Source organism: Dermacentor variabilis, chromosome 3, assembly GCF_050947875.1.
Source record: "Dermacentor variabilis isolate Ectoservices chromosome 3, ASM5094787v1, whole genome shotgun sequence".
NCBI lineage: Eukaryota > Metazoa > Arthropoda > Arachnida > Ixodida > Ixodidae > Dermacentor > Dermacentor variabilis.
In genome coordinates this window covers 18,291,932-18,309,736 of record NC_134570.1, presented here as the reverse complement: position 1 = coordinate 18,309,736, position 17,805 = coordinate 18,291,932, and the positions used below count along the sequence as shown (strand labels likewise).

General features: G+C 45.7%; 1 protein-coding gene across 1 annotated transcript in view; it reads right to left on the bottom strand.

The window, feature by feature from the left end:
• Positions 1-1,250: 1,250 nt before the first annotated feature.
• The window catches only part of LOC142575216 (E3 ubiquitin-protein ligase RNF34-like), a 32,115-nt gene continuing 15,560 nt past the window's right edge, over positions 1,251-17,805 (bottom strand). The window contains exon 5 of the mRNA XM_075684354.1: positions 1,251-4,306. Coding sequence (XP_075540469.1) covers positions 4,134-4,306 — 173 coding nt within the window. The 3' untranslated portion in view covers positions 1,251-4,133. The remainder of the gene's footprint in view (positions 4,307-17,805) is intronic.

The following is a 17,805-nucleotide window of genomic DNA, read 5'->3' as shown; positions in this document are numbered from 1 at the left end:
TATCAAAGACAAACATAGCATGCCCCAAACGCTTGCAATCAGAATAAAACAAGACATCAGGACTTTACCTCCACAGAAGGGGAACCTTCTTTTTAGAAAGAGCTTTCATAATGCAGGCACACTGTCATTGTTGCCATTTGTGCTTCATTGGCCACAGACGCCAAGCACACCAGGGTGGTTGAGCGATAACGTAGAGATATTACTTTCCCATTATTTTACACAACTCTGCATCAGACTTTTAAAACAATATAGTGGAGAGCATTCCTAGCACTGTGTGCAGATAGTGAGTCAGGCACGGAGCCAGAAGCGCAGGCGATCATACGCCAGTACATCACGCACTAAGTTGCACGAAATCTTGTGAAAGTGATAGTACCTCCGAAAGTGACTAATCGGGAATACCACTAGAGATCATAGTCGAGCTCAAAATGAAACCACAGCAACCTTCATAGAAATATATTCTAGGCATTAAAACGAAAATGTGTTCACCGCCATCTTATGATGGCAATGACGCTGCGTCTAACGGCTGTGGCTGTGTCCCCATACTTGCCGCAGATTGGAAACTAGGTGGTTAAGTGGACAGTGGCCATCTTAAGTCTTGTTCTAATTCTGACGAAGATCAAAAAGACAGCCTCACAAAGATAGCATCGAAGTCTATAATTATGCAGGCTACTTTCCTGTCCAAACAAGCTGGCGGCAAAGCAGGACTCTTGGAAATACTACGGGAAGGTTGTCTGCACATGTCTGCACACAAGAAAATGTAGTCCCACTTTCTTATGTCCTTAATGTAAGTCACATAGTGTTTTTCATAGGAGTGCAGATGCAAGGAGTTAAAATACAGAAATAATGTGTGCTTTCCTCAATTTTGTCTTGTCACTTCGAGGTGGCATCACATTGCAGAGGCGTGTTCCATGCTTCTTCCAGACGGTTTGAGACATTTTCCATTACTTGAGCTTGAAGCTGTCTCCGGCTGTCTCCTTAGCTGTCTACATATACTGTCTCCAGTGCAAGCCAGAATTGGAACACAGCCTTTGACAGAAGGGTGTTGCCAATGCCGTGAACGCAGTTTTGGTTTCATATCTGACTGTAACACACAAGCGATTTTCGGAACCACTTTCACTGAAAAAAGGTGCATGTTAAGTTCGTGTAAGTATGGCAACACTTAAATAAGACTGCAACAGCCATGCCTCACACAAAAAGCATAATTTTGCATATATAATCTGCATCAAAATTTAGAGAAATGCAAGTAAAAACAGGGAGCATGCATTACATGCAAATTTATTGGTTTTGAATGCGACCCTGTGGAAATTAAAAGCACACTGCTGTGAAGCCACATCTCAAGACAAAATTTATACATGAATGTGTGCATCACTGCTGTGAAGCTGCAGTGGAAGCAGTAAAGGCAAAGTTAACAAGGTTCTTCGTGGAGCTTCACTTTGAGCTGAATGGTGCCAGGTTGTTAAAGTAAATGTCAATGCCACACAAGCTACCTTGTGTGGGTTTATGAATGGCTTTTCATTTTTCCAGGGTTATAATTGAAGTACAGGTTATATGCAGATGTACGCTATACATGCAAAAATACAGCACTTGTTGCTAAAAGAATACAGTAAAATCTCCTTAATATGTACTTGTGCAAAATGCACAAATGCTTCAAACATAGGTAAAATTAATTCCAAACTCTGACTCCTTAGGGTGTAATATATTGGGTGACTGTTTAAGCCATAGTGGCTCATCGTATGCATATTAGCTAGTGTGTATCATGATCACATTTTCCCCTGTAGAAACTAACTGTGCTGCCACGACTCCCTGTGTGGCTGACGCCATGCTGTGCTGCGACACTTCTTTTTGGACACATTTTTTTAATGTGCGCAGGTTAGTCTTTCGCTGGTTGCAGCTTTGGTGTGGATGCAATGACACCTTTATAGATAAGCATCAAAAATGCACTGAAGGTGCACCCTATTATGATAAGCATATTCACTTATCTGCTTGGCAGTGCGCATTGCATTGTGTGAAGTTGTATTGGAAGCATACTGTGTGCTTCCGACAACCCAAATGTGCTGAAGAACTTTGCAGCCCGCAGAACGCTATCGCCATGTTCGCTCACCAAGTTATGTACCACAATCTGTGCACCAACAGAAGCTCGCACACACTAATGCGAGTGTCTGTCTCTACATGCACAGAGACAAAAGCTCGCACGAATGCATACAACATGAGCCTTGGCAAAAGGAGAGCATGCACTTAGTAGGCAACGCACTGCACACAAATTGCATGGGATTATCTGCACCATGCAGCAGCTGGTACCATATTTCAAAGTAATGCCAAGTTATGAAGTTTTACATGCCAGAACCACCATCTGATTATGAGGAGGCCGTAGTGGGAGACTCCGAAAATTTGGACCACCTGGGGTTCTTTAATGTGCACCTAAATCTATGTACACATAGTAGTGTCACTGGTTCTCAATCATTGCACAGGCATGTAATACACACACACATCATACCTTGTCTGCTCTCCCATTGAGCTCCCCTACTAGTTCCTAAACTGCTGTTCTGTATTGCCTGTGTTCTGTCACATGATCAGGCAAAGGAGCTGGCATTGTTTTTCACCACTTTTAAGAGAAAAGAAAGAGGATAACCTCTAAGTGAGTATTTTAATTAACAATCATTGTAGCATCTCATTTCTTTATTGGTGGCAGCACACAAAAATACAATTTGTAGCTACTGGTACGTGTGTACTGTACTGCCATGAAGTGCGTAGTTATGCCACATTTTTGTCAGGTATGAACTGATGATGTTACACTGCAATTCCCCCAGTGTGCCACTTCAATAATAGATGAACTTTCATGACAAAAATAATTTTCAGCCCTCACCATTACGTGGGAGCCACCAAACTGCTGACTTCACGCACTTTTACTTTTGTAAGAAATTGTACAAGAGCATTCCTAATGCCCCAGACAAAGCATCCATACTGCTTAACGTTGACCAACTGTTCATGCAATGACTTCATGTCTCCGGTATTACTAGTCATTCAAATGAAGCTTAGCTTGTGACAAACTTGAATTAAAATTCATTACTGAGTGATATACACAGAAAAATGCTCATCAAGACGTTACAATATTATAGCAATGTATTAACTACACTCTTATGAGCAGCTGCAGCAGATATGTGAATCTCAAAAAGGAACTAAAGGTTTGTAGAGTGGAAAGAAAACAGCTACTGCCTGAAGACATCTTTCTATTACATCAAAGAATTGCAGCGCATCTTTACAAAAAGCAAATGAGTACTAACCTTTACAAGTGTACAATAGCACAATCGTTACAATACAGTCATGTTACCAACTTTTTACAGTGCAGAATAAAGAAGCAAGAAAGCCATAACAAAATCTTCTAGTAATCATTACCATTACACATCTGTTTAAAAGACTCCAACACATTGCAAATAGTACTAAAATTGATGAACGAAAATTCAGTTACCTACAGCAACTAAATACACTAGAATTGTTGATTGTTCTGTTTCCTTAGGTAGGTAGCAACACCACAGTAATAATATTATGAAATACCATAAACAAAAAATCCAGTCTGTCTTATTCTTTTTCTGCTATCTCCTGCAGAACTGCTTACAATTCCAATAAAACCAAGGAACACAGCAGTATAGCATTAGCAGCATGCAAAGGAAGTTGCCTTGGAGGGCATAACACTGCACAAATTTAATATTGTGGTGTTAAGCAATGTCACCACAACCTGGAAGCGTGGGATGCTACAGCCCAAGAACATCGCCAGACCCCAGCCACCTCTGCCTGCCTTGGCATTGATAGTGTGTCTGCTCTTGTTGCCACTAAAGAACAAATTTAAAACACTCATACAGTCTGCTGCTTGCCTACAAGAAACTGTCACTAATTATGGGTACAACTATAACTGCACCTCCGGTGGTCAGCATTCTGCAGTAACAGCGCATGCTGTTTCGATGCCAACTCAAGACTAAAACTGTGTACTGCCAGAGAGTTTGTCCATTTTGGAGCCCATCACTCTGCTGCACATGTTCTCGCAAGTCCTTGCACTTCTGGACATAGTGTTCTCTGCAGAAGCACAGCTTGATGTCAGCAGCATTGGCCATACAGTACTGCTCCTCTCTCCTCTGGGGTCACGCGCGGAACACGTGCACAACGCGTACAACATATTGGCGGCAGATAGGGCACTCACTCAGCTGCTTGCCACAGCCTGTGCAGGTGCACATGTGGCCACAGTCCAGGATCACACAGTCCACACAGCCCTCCATGCAGATTTTACACACATCCTCTTCGCACAATGCATCCCCTGCATCAGAGCAAGGTAAAGGCTTTTCAACAACTTAGCAGTGCCATGAATGTCAGGCTAGAACTGAAACCAATATGACACAGCCAAGTAAGCAATGCTCTCAAAGGAATCACACAGGATAGTTCAAGCATCACAGGATAGTTCAAGCACTGCGCTTTATTGTTGCTTACCATATTTACACGACTAAGTCGACCCATTATTTTTAAATTTGGAAATCTGAAGTGGGGGGGTCAACTTACAATCGAAACCAAAACATGGCACCACCAAAAAAGCGAGACCAACAAGATATCAGGGGAGCTACAACGTAGCTACAATTTTATCTTTGCTCTATGGCCCTACCCGTAGTTTTCGCTATCCCGCGCATTTGTTAGTTTTTTGGAAGGGTTTTTCAACATTTTTTAGTTTTACAGTGCACACAACACTTATGGGGGGGTGTTGATAGTTGATGGAAGTGCCGCTGTTCTATTCGTGGCGGCACTCCCAGAACGATGGCGCTTGCAGGGAATATCGATAGCTCATGGAAGAGCAGACACTGCTCATGTGTTTCTCAGTTTGACGCGTTCCGGCTTGACTGCCGGCTAGGTGCTGCTTCCATGCTTCCTCAGTCGTCATGAGTGCTCCAGGCCCACTAAACATATGGCGCTCGTTCACAGCAGCGTTCAAGAGGGCTGCCGTCCTTTACGCCGGTGAAACAAATCACTGCGCAGCGGGCCGCAAGTTCGATGTTTCTGAACGGGTAGTGCAAGAGTGGCAACTGCAGCGAAGCAAAATTTTCACCTGTGACGGCAAGTGAAGAATTTCCCACAGGCCAAAGTGGGGACGGTTTCCGGAGCTATAGACCAAGCTTGAGGCATACGTCGCTGAAAGGTGCGATCAGTACCTGCCAGTGAAGTGTGACATGGTCACGAAACAAGCCCGGATCTTCACCTGTTAAGGACCTGCTCTGCCGTGAGTATGAGTGGTTGGCGGCAGAAGACCGCGAACTTGCGCCAACCGAACCTGTCAAAAGAGCCTTCCTGACAGCTGCATGTAGTTGGATGCATTCAGCATGGGCTGCTGTTCCACAAGATGTTGTGGTGCGGTCGTTTGCCAAATGTGGAATTTCGCTGGACGACGACGCACTGTGGGACCGTAGCAACTATGACGATAGCAGCGCTAGTGAGAACAATGGTACAAGTGCGGACGAGTAGTCCAGCGACCATGCTGGCTACCAATAAATTTTTGTTATCGAATGCACCCTCGGGTATGCTTTTCTTTTTTCCCTGTGCCACGCGATATGGGTGGGGGGTGGTGGTGGGGAGTCAACTTATATTCGAGTCGACTTACAATTGTGTAAATACGGTAACCCTTTGAGGGTCCATTTCTTTCGCCATATGCAACCGCCAAGGGTCGATTTTCTCACTGCAGATTCCAATTCTTCTGAGAGACATATTTCGAAAAAAATTTACCATAATTTTTTTAGGGTGACCGTAAAGTGAGAAAAAAAAATTTTATGTTGTTATATATGAACCCTTGATTCAGGCACGTACCCAGGCGGGGGTCCAAGGGGGCCCAGGCCCCTGCCCCCCCCCCCCCGAAATTAAGTGGCATACCACCCCCCTCCCCTATCCGCCCCCCCAAGGACCACTCTTCACACACATTCCTAAAGCATAGAGAAATCAGTCTACTCGGGGGTCAACATTTTGCTGCCTTTTACAGCGAAAGCAGTGTATGACTAACCTCCGTAGTTTTTTTCGGCGTCCGTTAAGAGAAAAAAATCATGTGGGCCGATCCTGGTGATAATGCAGAAAGGGTCCATGATCAATGGCACATCACCCATGTGGACTCGGGAACCTATAGCATGCCCTTTGGAACCTTTGGGATGGGTCCACGTATGTAGAGTGCTTAACGCCTGCTTCACCTCTGCCGCGAGTGGGCCCGGTATTGCAATATCTTCGGGTTCAGCCTACGTATGGGGAGTTCTTAATGCCTGCTTCACCTTCACCACGGGTCGGCCCAGCATTGCACTACCTTTGGGGTAGACCCAGGTATGGCGAGCGCTTAACGTCTGCTTCACTTCTGCCACGAGTGGACCCAGTATTGCAATACTTCGGGATCGGCCTATGTATGGGGAGTTTTTAATGCCTGCTTAGCCTTCACCGTGAGTCGGCCCAGCATTGCACTACCTTTGGGGTAGACCCAGGTATGGTGAGCGCTTAACGTCTGCTTCACCTCTGCCATAAGTGGACCCGGTATTGCAATATCTTCGGGATCGGCCTATGTATGGGGAGTTCTTAACGCCTGCTTAGCCTTCACCGCGGGTCGGCCCGGCATTGCACTACCTTTGGGGTAGACCCAGGTATGGCGAGTGCTTAACGTCTGCTTCACCTCCGCCACGAGTGGACCCGGTATTGCAATATCTTCGGGATCGGCCTATGTATGGGGAGTTCTTAATGCTTGCTTCACCTTCACCGCAGGTCAACCCGGCATTGCACTACCTTTGGGGTAGACCCAGGTATGGCGAGCGCTTAACGTCTGCTTCACCTCCGGCACGAGTGGACCCGGTATTGCAGTATTTTCGGGATCGGCCTATGTATGGGGAGTTCTTAATGCCTGCTTAGCCTTCACCGCGGGTCAGCCCGGCATTGCACTACCTTTGTGATAGACCCAGGTATGGCGAACGCTTAAAGTCTCCTTAACCTCAGCCGCAAGTGGGCTCGGTATTGCAATGTCTTTGGGATCGGCCTACGTATGGGGAGTTCTTAATGCCTGCTTCACCTTCATCGCGGGTCGGCCCGGCATTGCGCTACCTTCGGGATGGACCCACATATGGTGAGCGCTTAACGCCTGCATCACTTCCGCCGCGGGTCGGTCCGATATTGCACAATCTTCAGGCCGCCTCGCAGCGGTGGTGAAACACTCTGCTTTTTGTTTGAGAGCTTTGACTGTCGTCAGCTTTCGCTGCCATTCCATCTTGAGAGAGCGGAATGGTTGTCAATTTTTTCACTCCTTTTGGATAGCTGTAGTTATCGGCATCTCCTGGAGAGCGGAAGTCAGTTTTCTCATTGATTCGGTGCCCGTGCGATTAACTCAAGATGAATTCAGTTGTCGCCATATCTGGTGCAGGTCGAGGCATCTCTCCTTTATGCCTCTCTCATTTTCTGTCACCATCTATTGCAGCAGGCAGTGTGCAGTTTATTATTTTAGTTATAATATTTTATTTTATTTATAATGCCCAACCCAATCCTTATGTCACCATCTATTCAATGATCACGCGCGTCACTGTTGCTTCGTTAATTCAACCTTCTTTGTTTAGACTGATCCAGAGGCCAGGAAAGGGATTTGGTTCATAGTCAGCTGGTCTGTATGCTCGTGGAATGAGTTGTGGGCGGAGAAAACGCCAGTTGCGCTTAACTTTTCCTTTTACTTCATTATTTCCTCGAGTGACGGCTCTCCATGATGCTGGCAGATCCTCGGAACCATATATCGTTGACATGGGTTAGATAAGGTGGAAAATGAAATACTGCAAAACAGTGCCCATAATCAAACTCTGCTATAACCATTCAACCCATAAGCAACATCACTGTCACCCGTTACCTCGTCTGGTTTTCCCTAAACTGTACAGCATTTTCGTGCAAAATTGGCAACTGGAAACAAGAATTGCAAGGAGATGAGAAATTAAGCGATCTACTAAGGGAGAAAGCCAAAGCAACAGCCAAACAGGGAGGAAAAGCGAAAATTGTTTGTGAAAATATTTATGGATCAACATCGTTTTATTTAAAAAGGAAGTAGAGAAAACACTGCCGGTAGTGGAGAATAATTCCGTGTGTTTTGACTGACGCTTCTACAGTTATCAATCGAGCCGCCTGACGTAGCTACTTCCCTGCTATGCTAACGTGGGTGTTTTTCTAACCTTCCGCGGTGGGCGCAGAACGTCTAGAACCATAGCGTCCTGCGCTCTAGGTGGTTGTGCGGGATTGATGACCATGCATCGTTATGCCACTTCCCAAATAACAATACGAGTCGGTTTTGGGTCTCAATTTGGTAGAGCAGTAAACGAGAGATCCAAGAGGACTGTGATTGTTCCGAAAATATATATTTCTCTATAATGCTTCTAGAGCTAATTCAAAAAACGCTACTAGAGATATTTATTTTACACTTTCACTTGTTTACTTGTTCTTGGCAGTGTTCTTCCTGCGCTTCTTTTATGCGCGAGTGCATTTGATGTGGTTGTTTGTTTTCGAAGTAAAGAAGAGGTGTATCTGACAGGGCGTACCTGTGACCATACACGTTATTTCAATTCTCTGTTTAGGCTTTCCACGTCTTTATGGCAAATGGTGGGCATTATTCACATTTGTACTAGTAAAAGTACTCTCCCCCTCATTTTCATAGAAAAGTTACCTTGGGTTGCCCCCTCCCCCCCCCCGAAAAAAGATCCTGCATACGTGCCTGTCTTGATTGATGAATAACAACATTAAAAAGAGGAAATAAACTTACAAGAATGAAACATTTGATGCATTGTTATACACATAAGACTTAGAAAATGCACACACGAGAATATTTCGCATGTGTCAAATGTTCCTGCTCTTACGCTAATATTTATGTCCATAGCATAATCGAACTGCGTAGGTGAGCGCACTCGAGAAAACTGTGGTTGTGTGCCCGTCAAAAAAGAAGCAATATGCGTGACAAACTTCCGCTAATCTTTATCTTATCGCCAACCAGAGGCAATTAGTTTTCGTGAGTCTCCAAAAAAATGAAAGCAAAAGGAAACGCATGCACTGCAGCATCCTTGCTATGCGCACCCCTGTGAACATTAAACGAGCGACAAACAGGCGGTCGCCCTTTGAGCGATTAGTAATGAGATGGCCATCAGTTTTGTGAGCACAACAAGCTGAAACCGCCCGCGGAACAAAATGCAAACCGCTGCCCGCCCACCCGCACGCTAAATGCACGAGCGGCAGTATATAGTCGCGCCGGAGCAAACTAGCTCTAAAACAAACTGTGCAACGAAAACCGAGAAAGGGAGGCGCGAGAACTAAGTTTTCTGTATTCCCACATAGCGGCAGCACATGCCTGAAAAGAAAACGTTAAGAAATTGTCGTGCTTTTTAAATGTACAGGCGGCATCGACCATTTTGGACTTTTTCGCGGCACCGTATATTCAGGTCATTGACCCTCAAAGGGTTAAAAACACTTCCGCCCTGTTTCCTTTAAAGTATTACTCATTGACAATATTTGATATGCTACTTGCATGATCTTTACCTCCATGTTTCTACCACGAGAAGCCGTAAAGCTTCTCATGCTATACGAGTCTCTACCAGAGCCCCTCGTCTCTACCTTAAGGCAAAGTACAGCACTAAAAATGGTATTAAGAATGGTAAAAAAAGGGAAAGCAAGTGGTATTGTATGCTAACTAAACGAATGGGAGTACAGTATCTCACTGCAGGGGTTGGACAAGACATACATTCTCAACATATAGCAAAGTGTGACGTTGAACTGCTGTCAGACCATTCCTTCGCGAGAGCTACATGGTTTATTTTTGTTAACGATGTTGTACTCTGTAAGGAAGGCTTTGTTTACTTTTGACAAGACACAACACCAAAAATGCTAACCAAAGATCCCAACCAGTGTCCATACATATGCGTGCAAACTTGCATTATTTTTATTATGTAATTGCCCTCCACCAAGTAATTCGAACTAGGCTGGTCAGCACACCCATTCCTGACCCCAATGGCTGCATCTCTTTTGATGGTGCTAGAGGCCAGTGACTGCATGTAAGGTATATTATCTCCCACTGAAAATGCTGATTTTCAGCCTGGTTTTAGCAGTTTTCCAAGCGAAAGCAACAGCTCAATGAATATTTATTCTATTTAACAAACGCTTATGTGCACCTTTAGAAAAGAAGTCCTAAAGCTGCCTGCTTGTTACAATAAGTTACGAAACCAAATCCACTGTAGATTTATTAGCAACAGCCCTCTTTTGTGAAAGCCAGCTCAATTGCCATTGGTAGATTTCAAATGAGCTAATTTACATGAAGGATTGTGGTGACCACGGTGGTAGAACTGGAGAGATGGCTGAACAAACACCATGAACGTATCTCCACAGCTCTAGAGTTTCTTTGGAAGTCCACAGGTGGCGAGGTGGTCTTACAGGCCTAAAGCAATGCTTCACAGACTGTTTCTGCGCTGTAAATGGTTAGTGACGATTGCAATTTTTCTTGAGTTAAGAGGTTGTTTAAGTTGTTAATAGCATTTAGAGGCCTTTGGCCAACGTCCTACACAAAAATAAGTATACTAGACTGTACGGAGCTTAAACATTACAAATAAGCACCCACAATCTGGACACAATCTCCACAGGTTGCTGATCGTGAGCGATGCGCACATATTTTTCTGGAATGTGAAAATTGCTATTGACTGCACAGTGTAAAAAATATTTGGCTCACACATCAGTGTGCATAGTATTCAGCTTATGGACAAAGTTATTTTACACAAGAGCTGTAAGTCTATTGATCTGTTGCATGATTAGCACTTGTGAACACCTATAACCTTTCTAGCATACAGTCACCGCGAGATTTTCTGGATCTCACGGGGACTAAAAATACAGTTGAACCTCGCAATAACAAAATCGGTGGGGAATGCAAAAAAATTCACCTTCGCGGGAATTTTGTTGTTGCGAAATGAGACAGCACCGACAGGTAATGAGTTGCAGAAGGATGCTACTGTCAAAATTCCGTTAGCCTACATTGGCTAGCTTGCCAGCAGTACAAAGTGCGCCGCATGCATCGATCAGCAGAGGCAGCATCACCGTGGAGCAGTATTGTCGGTCAATTGCTTTTGGAGATATGATCACTTTTTGCAAGATTTTCCATAGATCGGCACTGAACGTGGAGCAATAGCGCTCCACGTATGCAGCAGCATTTCTCTAGTGCATGCTGTCACCAGTAGGCACCAAGGCATCCGGTGCCAAGCGTGAATAAGATCATATCTTGTATACCCGATGGCAATCGATCGAAATTATGGCCCCTTCGCATGAATTTATGTCCAGTGCCGAATTTGCAAGTGATGCCTGTTGGGTGGCACCAAAACCAGTGTTCTTGAAGCAAGGGATGCGTATTCCTGGACGACGGCTCAATCACGGCTCGATGTGTGGCACTCCATGCCGCAAATGTCATCTCAAGCACCATAAACAATTCCACGACAGTGGCACATGGATTTCCTTGATTTTGCTGCATTTTTCTCACCAAGGCACATACTACGCAGTGCACTACAAAGGCCGTAAAATGCACTCAATAGAGAAAAATGGAAAACTTTCAGAATATCATTGTATATAGAGTAAACAGATACCTATATGCACACTGAAGAAATGGAATGTCTCTCTCCCATTCACACTTTGCATCTATACATTATTCTAAATGCACTAACGCTGCGAGATAGCAAAACCGAAACTGAAATCGGCTGCAAGCTGCCGGACTACTAGCAGAGTAGCATGAATCTGCAGAAGCCCCACATCAATAGCCTTCGATGCACTGCCATGATAAGCTGCCCCCGAGTATAGGTGCGCAAAAGCCGTCGTCACGTCTGCAGCAACATGCATGCTGTGTTGAATGGGCAATCATCAAACAAAATGGCAGCCATGATGTGTTTTCGGTGCATGCAATTGGTCCCAGCGCTTGGTTGTTTTTCTAAATAAAAATGGCTGCGTGCATGCAAGTGTAATGTGGGTGTATTTTTTGCAATTTTTGTGCAAAGCAATCACATTTGAGCACATTTTGGAGCCTGCTGGCTTTGTGCAAGTAGGTAACGTACTTACTCGAATCTAGGCCGACCACGATTCTAAGCTGGCCCCCTAAAGTCAGAAGCCAACAAAAAAATATATATATTACCTTGAATGTAGGCTGAACAAAAAAAGCCAGGACAGCGTTCACATAATGCAAACAGCATTTATTGAATCTGAATGTGCAGAGCTCATTCAACATCGTCGCTGCTAGACTCGTCACTGTGTTCCTTGTCACTGTCACCGTCAAACAGTGCACTATCTTCGGTACCGTCAAGCACATTAGATATGCTGCACTTTTTAAAGGCGTGCACGATCAAAGTACCTGGAATATCGTCCCACGCTGCAGCTACCCAGCCCGCCAGCTGCGATAGCGATGCACGTTTGATGCGGACTGTTGCCGTTCGCATGTGGTCTTTGTCAGTCAACCAGTCCGTGTAATATTTCCGCAGATGATCCTTGAAAGGTTTGTTTATGCAGACATCAAGTGGCTGCAACTGGCCCGTCATGCCGCCCAGTATGACAGTGAGGTCCGTGTTTGCTTGGGCGAGCGCAGCCTTCGCGTTGTCAGTCAAGTGCCCACGGTAAGAGTCGACGACAAGGAGCGAGTTCTCTGTCAAAAGGGCTCCTCGATGCCGTCGCCACACAATCTCAACCCACTCTTCCACCATCGCACCCGTCATCCACCCGTTCTCATTTTCCCGCACAATGACATTTCTTGGGAAAGTTTCTCGAGCAGGCAGTGCCGTCCTTTTAAATATCATATAAGAAGGGAGTTTATGTCTATCAGCTGTGCAGCACAGCATAACAGTTGCGAGCTGCTTCTCATAGCCTGCAGAGCCCACCTTCACCTCCTTGACACCCTTTTCATTCACGATGTACGCCACTGGCACACCAAATGCACAGCGGTTTGGTCGGCGTTGCAGATTTGCCCACGGTTGTAGCCTGCCAATTCTCTCTATCGCAGCACGTAGCGCTGAAAAGCTATCAGCTTTTCTTCGAAATCATTTGGCAGCTTCTGGGTGATTGAAGTGCGATGTCGGAGGCTGAAGCCAAAGCGCTGCATGAATTTTTGAAGCCAGCCCCGGCTGGCTTTGAAATCCTTTGGTGTTAGGCCTCGCTCCCTCGAAAGTTCGCTAGCTTTCGCTTGGAGCACTTCTGTTGTCACTGGAAGGGCAGCTGCTCTCCGCGTCCGAACAAAGTCGGCCAAAACTGTCTCCACTTCGTGGTGACGGCCTTTCTTTGGTCCGCTAAATGCCATCCTCATTACGGCGCATGCAAAAAGCTGCTGTTGTTGTCCCCTCCAATGAAGGATGTTTTTCTTGTCGACGCCGAAGCCCTGCCCGGCTTGAAAATTCGACGATGCCTATGCGGTTATCACAACTTTTCGCTTGAAAGCGGCACTGTAGTGGCATCTCCTGCTTGGTGCCATTGCTATAGCACCACACCACACCACACCACACACCGATACGGCCGACACGACACAGGTCGAAATGGCAACCTCGCTTGTGTACGGTTGGCTACTGGCACGGCTAGTAGCGGCTGCGATACTGACTTTTCTAGATTGCGCTAGTTATGCACCATATTTAGCAGTTTCAATGAGAAACTGGCGCGTTCTTTAAAATCCTCGAATCTAAGCCAACCCTAGAGTTTGGATTATTTGAAAAAAAACCATCGTCCTAGATTCGAATAAATACGGTAATATGCAGGGTTACGTTCGGGCAAATTTCACTGACGCTGGATTATAGTAAAGCGACATTTTGTTATCGAAAGGTACGAAATGCATTAATCCTATGAGCGTTTACAGGGGTTACAAAGATATTTTGTTGTTGTGAGAATTTTGTTGCCAAGGGGTTTCGTTATACAGTCGAATTCTAGCACAACAAAGCCCACTTTAAAGAAATTTTTGCCACAATGAAGGTTTTTTCATATCCTGTCACTATCCCTTTGAACATAATGCATCAAAATTCTCTCCAAAACGAACTACTTCGTGGACACATTTCCACTTCAAGGAAGTTTCTATACAGCAAACGTGAGCAAAATTATTGAAACCATAGCTCATCGAAACCCCTATAACTATTTCATACCTTGACAAACCATCGACCTTGATAGACAAAAATAAACACAAACTGGAGTTGCTCGAGCCATGACACAACAAAAACAATACAGAAAGCAGTCATGCCGCATTGGTGACGGCGATGCTTCGCGACCTTGTGCAGGGACATCCGAGCTCCGAAGAAACGTCTTGGGTCATATTGGTTAGGAAAATGGTGCACATATAAATACTGTATAGGCAATAATATTATTTTTATAGCATTTCTAATTATTCATGTAATACAAAGTGTGATGAAAATGGCTCCGGTGTACAACACCGATTACTATAAGCAGTAGCGGTTGTGAGGTCAAATCCCAGTAGGGTGCGACAAGGCGTTTGGGCAACGCATGCTTCACAATGAACAATTGCAGGCCATTTGGTCAGTGTCTCTCGAAGCTTTTGGATCGTCAGCTGAAGCATGTCACAGCAGACAAAGAAACGAAAGTTTCTGTCGCTAGAAGAGATGGCTCGAGTTATTGTCTAAAAAAAAATCAGTCATCGCAGAAGAATTTGGAATTCCGGCGAGCTCTCTTTCGGCAATATTGAAGAGCAAGAATGCTATAGCCAAAGTGCTAGCTTCAGGGATGTCAGTGAAGCGCAAGAAAGTGACTTAGCTGGTGCACGAGGCTTTGGACAAGGCAGATTATACCTGTTTCATGGAGACGCAGGCCAAGAAAATTGCCCTTAGCGGTGATATCGTGCAGCAAAAAGCGCTGGATTATGTCTGCATGTTAGGAATAAATGACTTGAAGGCCAGCATAGGTTGGCTGTACAGATTCAAGTCACGTCAGAGCATCATCGGCAAAGTATTGTGCGGTGAAGCCGCTTTGGTGGATAGTGATGGTGAAACTAAGTGGATGTCAGCCAGCCTCGTAGTCACCCTGAAAGACTACACGCCATCAGATATTTATAACGCCGACGAGACTGGCTCTTCTACGAGATGCTGCCCACCAGGACCCTGGATTTTAAGGGGCTGCGCTGCCATAGAGGCAAACACAGTAAGAAGAAAATAACCGTGCTCCTCTGCGCTAATATGGACAGTAGAGACAAGTGGCCGCTTTTGGTCATTGGAAAAAGTGCTAAACCATGCTGCTTCAAAGGAAATCGGAGCCTTCCCATGAAGTACCTGACTAACAATCGGGCATGGATCACCAGGGATGTTTTCGGAGAGTGGGTCGAAGCCTTCAACGAGGACATGGGCAGGCAAGGCCGAATGGTTTGTCTACTTTTAAACAATTGTTCCCCCACATGATCGAAGATGCCAAGCTGGAAAACATGCAGTTGAAAGTTTTTCCCGCCGAACTGCACCTCTACCATTCAACCCCTCAACCAACTAGTCATCCAGAGTGTTAAGCAGGCCTACCGTGATCGCCTTATTCAAAGGCTGCTTCTGAACACACAGTTAAGCTTTGAAACAAAAGTGGGCCCCTTTATGGTGCTCCAAGTGACTGCCGCTACATGGTGCACAACGAGAAGCACCATAATCTGCAACTGCTTCCGCCATGCTGGGTGCACTGTGCAGGCTGCCGAGACTATGGACTCTGAGAACAAAGGTAGCGATGGAGACAGGTCGTCGTCTGATGAAGTTGCAGCCGCGTGGGCAGCCCTGCAGGGAAGTGGAGATGTGCCTGCCAATGTACATCCCAACGAGTACATCCAAGCCGACTCGTGCACGGTGGTGCACGAAGAATTGATAAACTAAGGAATCCTGAAGAGTGTTGAGGAATACAATTAAACCTGGATGTAACGAACCTATATGTAACAAATTCCTGGATTTAACGAAGTTTTTGAATTCCCCAACGCTGCCCCCATTGAAGCCCATGTATTTTCGACCTTGATGTAACGAACGCATTGCGGCGGTTAGCCTTGATGTAACGAACTCCCAAAGCTGATCAGTCATTACTTTTTGCACTTTTAAGGAAAATTCGGCCGAAGAAATGCTCTAGATTATTGAATATTAATGCTGTAAGGAGCCAGCAGCTACGCGAACGCCAGGGATTGCCGCGACCGAGCAAAGTTAGTGATGATTATGATGATGGCGGCAACTAGCGCCGCTCCGTGCCTAACGTAGCAGTCTTTTCAGGCTTTGCTTGTCTAGCGTGGCACCAGGTGGCATTGGTATCGGCAGCTGATTTCTCTTGCAGAATTATTTTGTTTTGTATGGATTTGAGGACAAGTATTCTTGTTTTGTGATTTTCATTTGTTTCAACGGCTTAGACACACTTATGTGTAAGAATTCACTTGAAAAGCAACGCTGATAGCCGGTTCTTTAATTGCCAGGGCGCGGGAAGGGAGAGGGACGATGACGAACGATATGCGTCACTTTTTTTTCTTTCTCTATGGATGCGTTGCATTCGCCATTTTGAGTGTTGTCCTGCGTTCTGCACGTGTGCGTGTGTCAACTGTGCTCTGGTACTGGTTTGTCCAACTTGTTTTGGCGGTGCTAGGCCTGCCTGTTGGCGTGTAGTCGTGCGTCTCCGCTTCTAACTGCGTCGTCGGTTGGTTGTGATGAGTTCTACTGCCAGAAAACGAAAAGTTCTGTCTTTTGAAGACAAACTCGCAATTTTAAATGCAGTCTCCGCGGGCGAGAAGAAGAAGGACGTTGCCACCCGTTTCAGCATTCCAGCGAGCACACTATTAACGATTTTGAGTGCGGAACACAGCATCAGAAATGCAGTGGAGTCGGGAACAAGCTCGAAGAAAAAAAGACTGAAGCTGTCCACATACACTGATGTGGTAAAGGCAGTGTTCACGTGGTTTTTGGACACGCGAGCCAGAAATGTACCCATAAGTGGCACGAACTTACAACAGAAGGCAAAGTATTTTGCGTGTATCTTGGGCCATGATGATTTCAAGGCAAGCAACGGGTGGCTGCAGGGATTTAAGAGCCGGCACAGTGTCGTCGGAAGAGTAATCAGCGGCGAATCTGCCTCCGCAGACAGCGATGCTGCTGCTTCGTGGGTAGCTGACAAGCTGCCTGGAATCCTGAGTCGCTTCGAGGCGGCTGATGTCTACAATGCCGACGAGACAGCTCTATTTTATCAAATGCTTCCGGGCCACACGCTAGCGTTAAAAGGCGATGACTGCCACAGCGGAAAGCAGAGCAAGCTCCGCATAACGATTCTGCTGTGTGCCAACCTCGACGGCACAGACAAGCGAGTCCTGCTAGTTGTCGGCAAAAGTGCCCGTCCCAGGTGTTTTAAGGGAACGAAGCGTATGCCCGTGAAGTATGTGGCGAATTCCAAAGCGTGGATGACTCGGCCAATATTTTCTGAGTGGTTAAAGGAATTTAACCAGGACGTCAAGCGGCAAGGCCGTCAAGTTTGCCTACTGCTGGACAATTGCTCAGCGCACCACGTCGAGGGCCTGCAGCTGTCGAACATCGAACTGCATTACTTCCCGGCCAACTGCACGTCCCTAATACAACCCCTGGACAAAGGGGTCATTAACAGTTTTAAATGCTGTTACCAGCGCCGACTAATCCTGAAGATACTTCTCGACATCCGTCTGGAACGGGAGATGAAGATCGACATTTATCAAGCAGTCGAGATGCTTGCTGCCTCCTGGCAAGAGGCCAGGCAGAAGTTATCGCGAATTGCTTTTTAAAGGCCGGAATAGCCAAAAACGCGCGGGATGGTGCCGACAAGGAG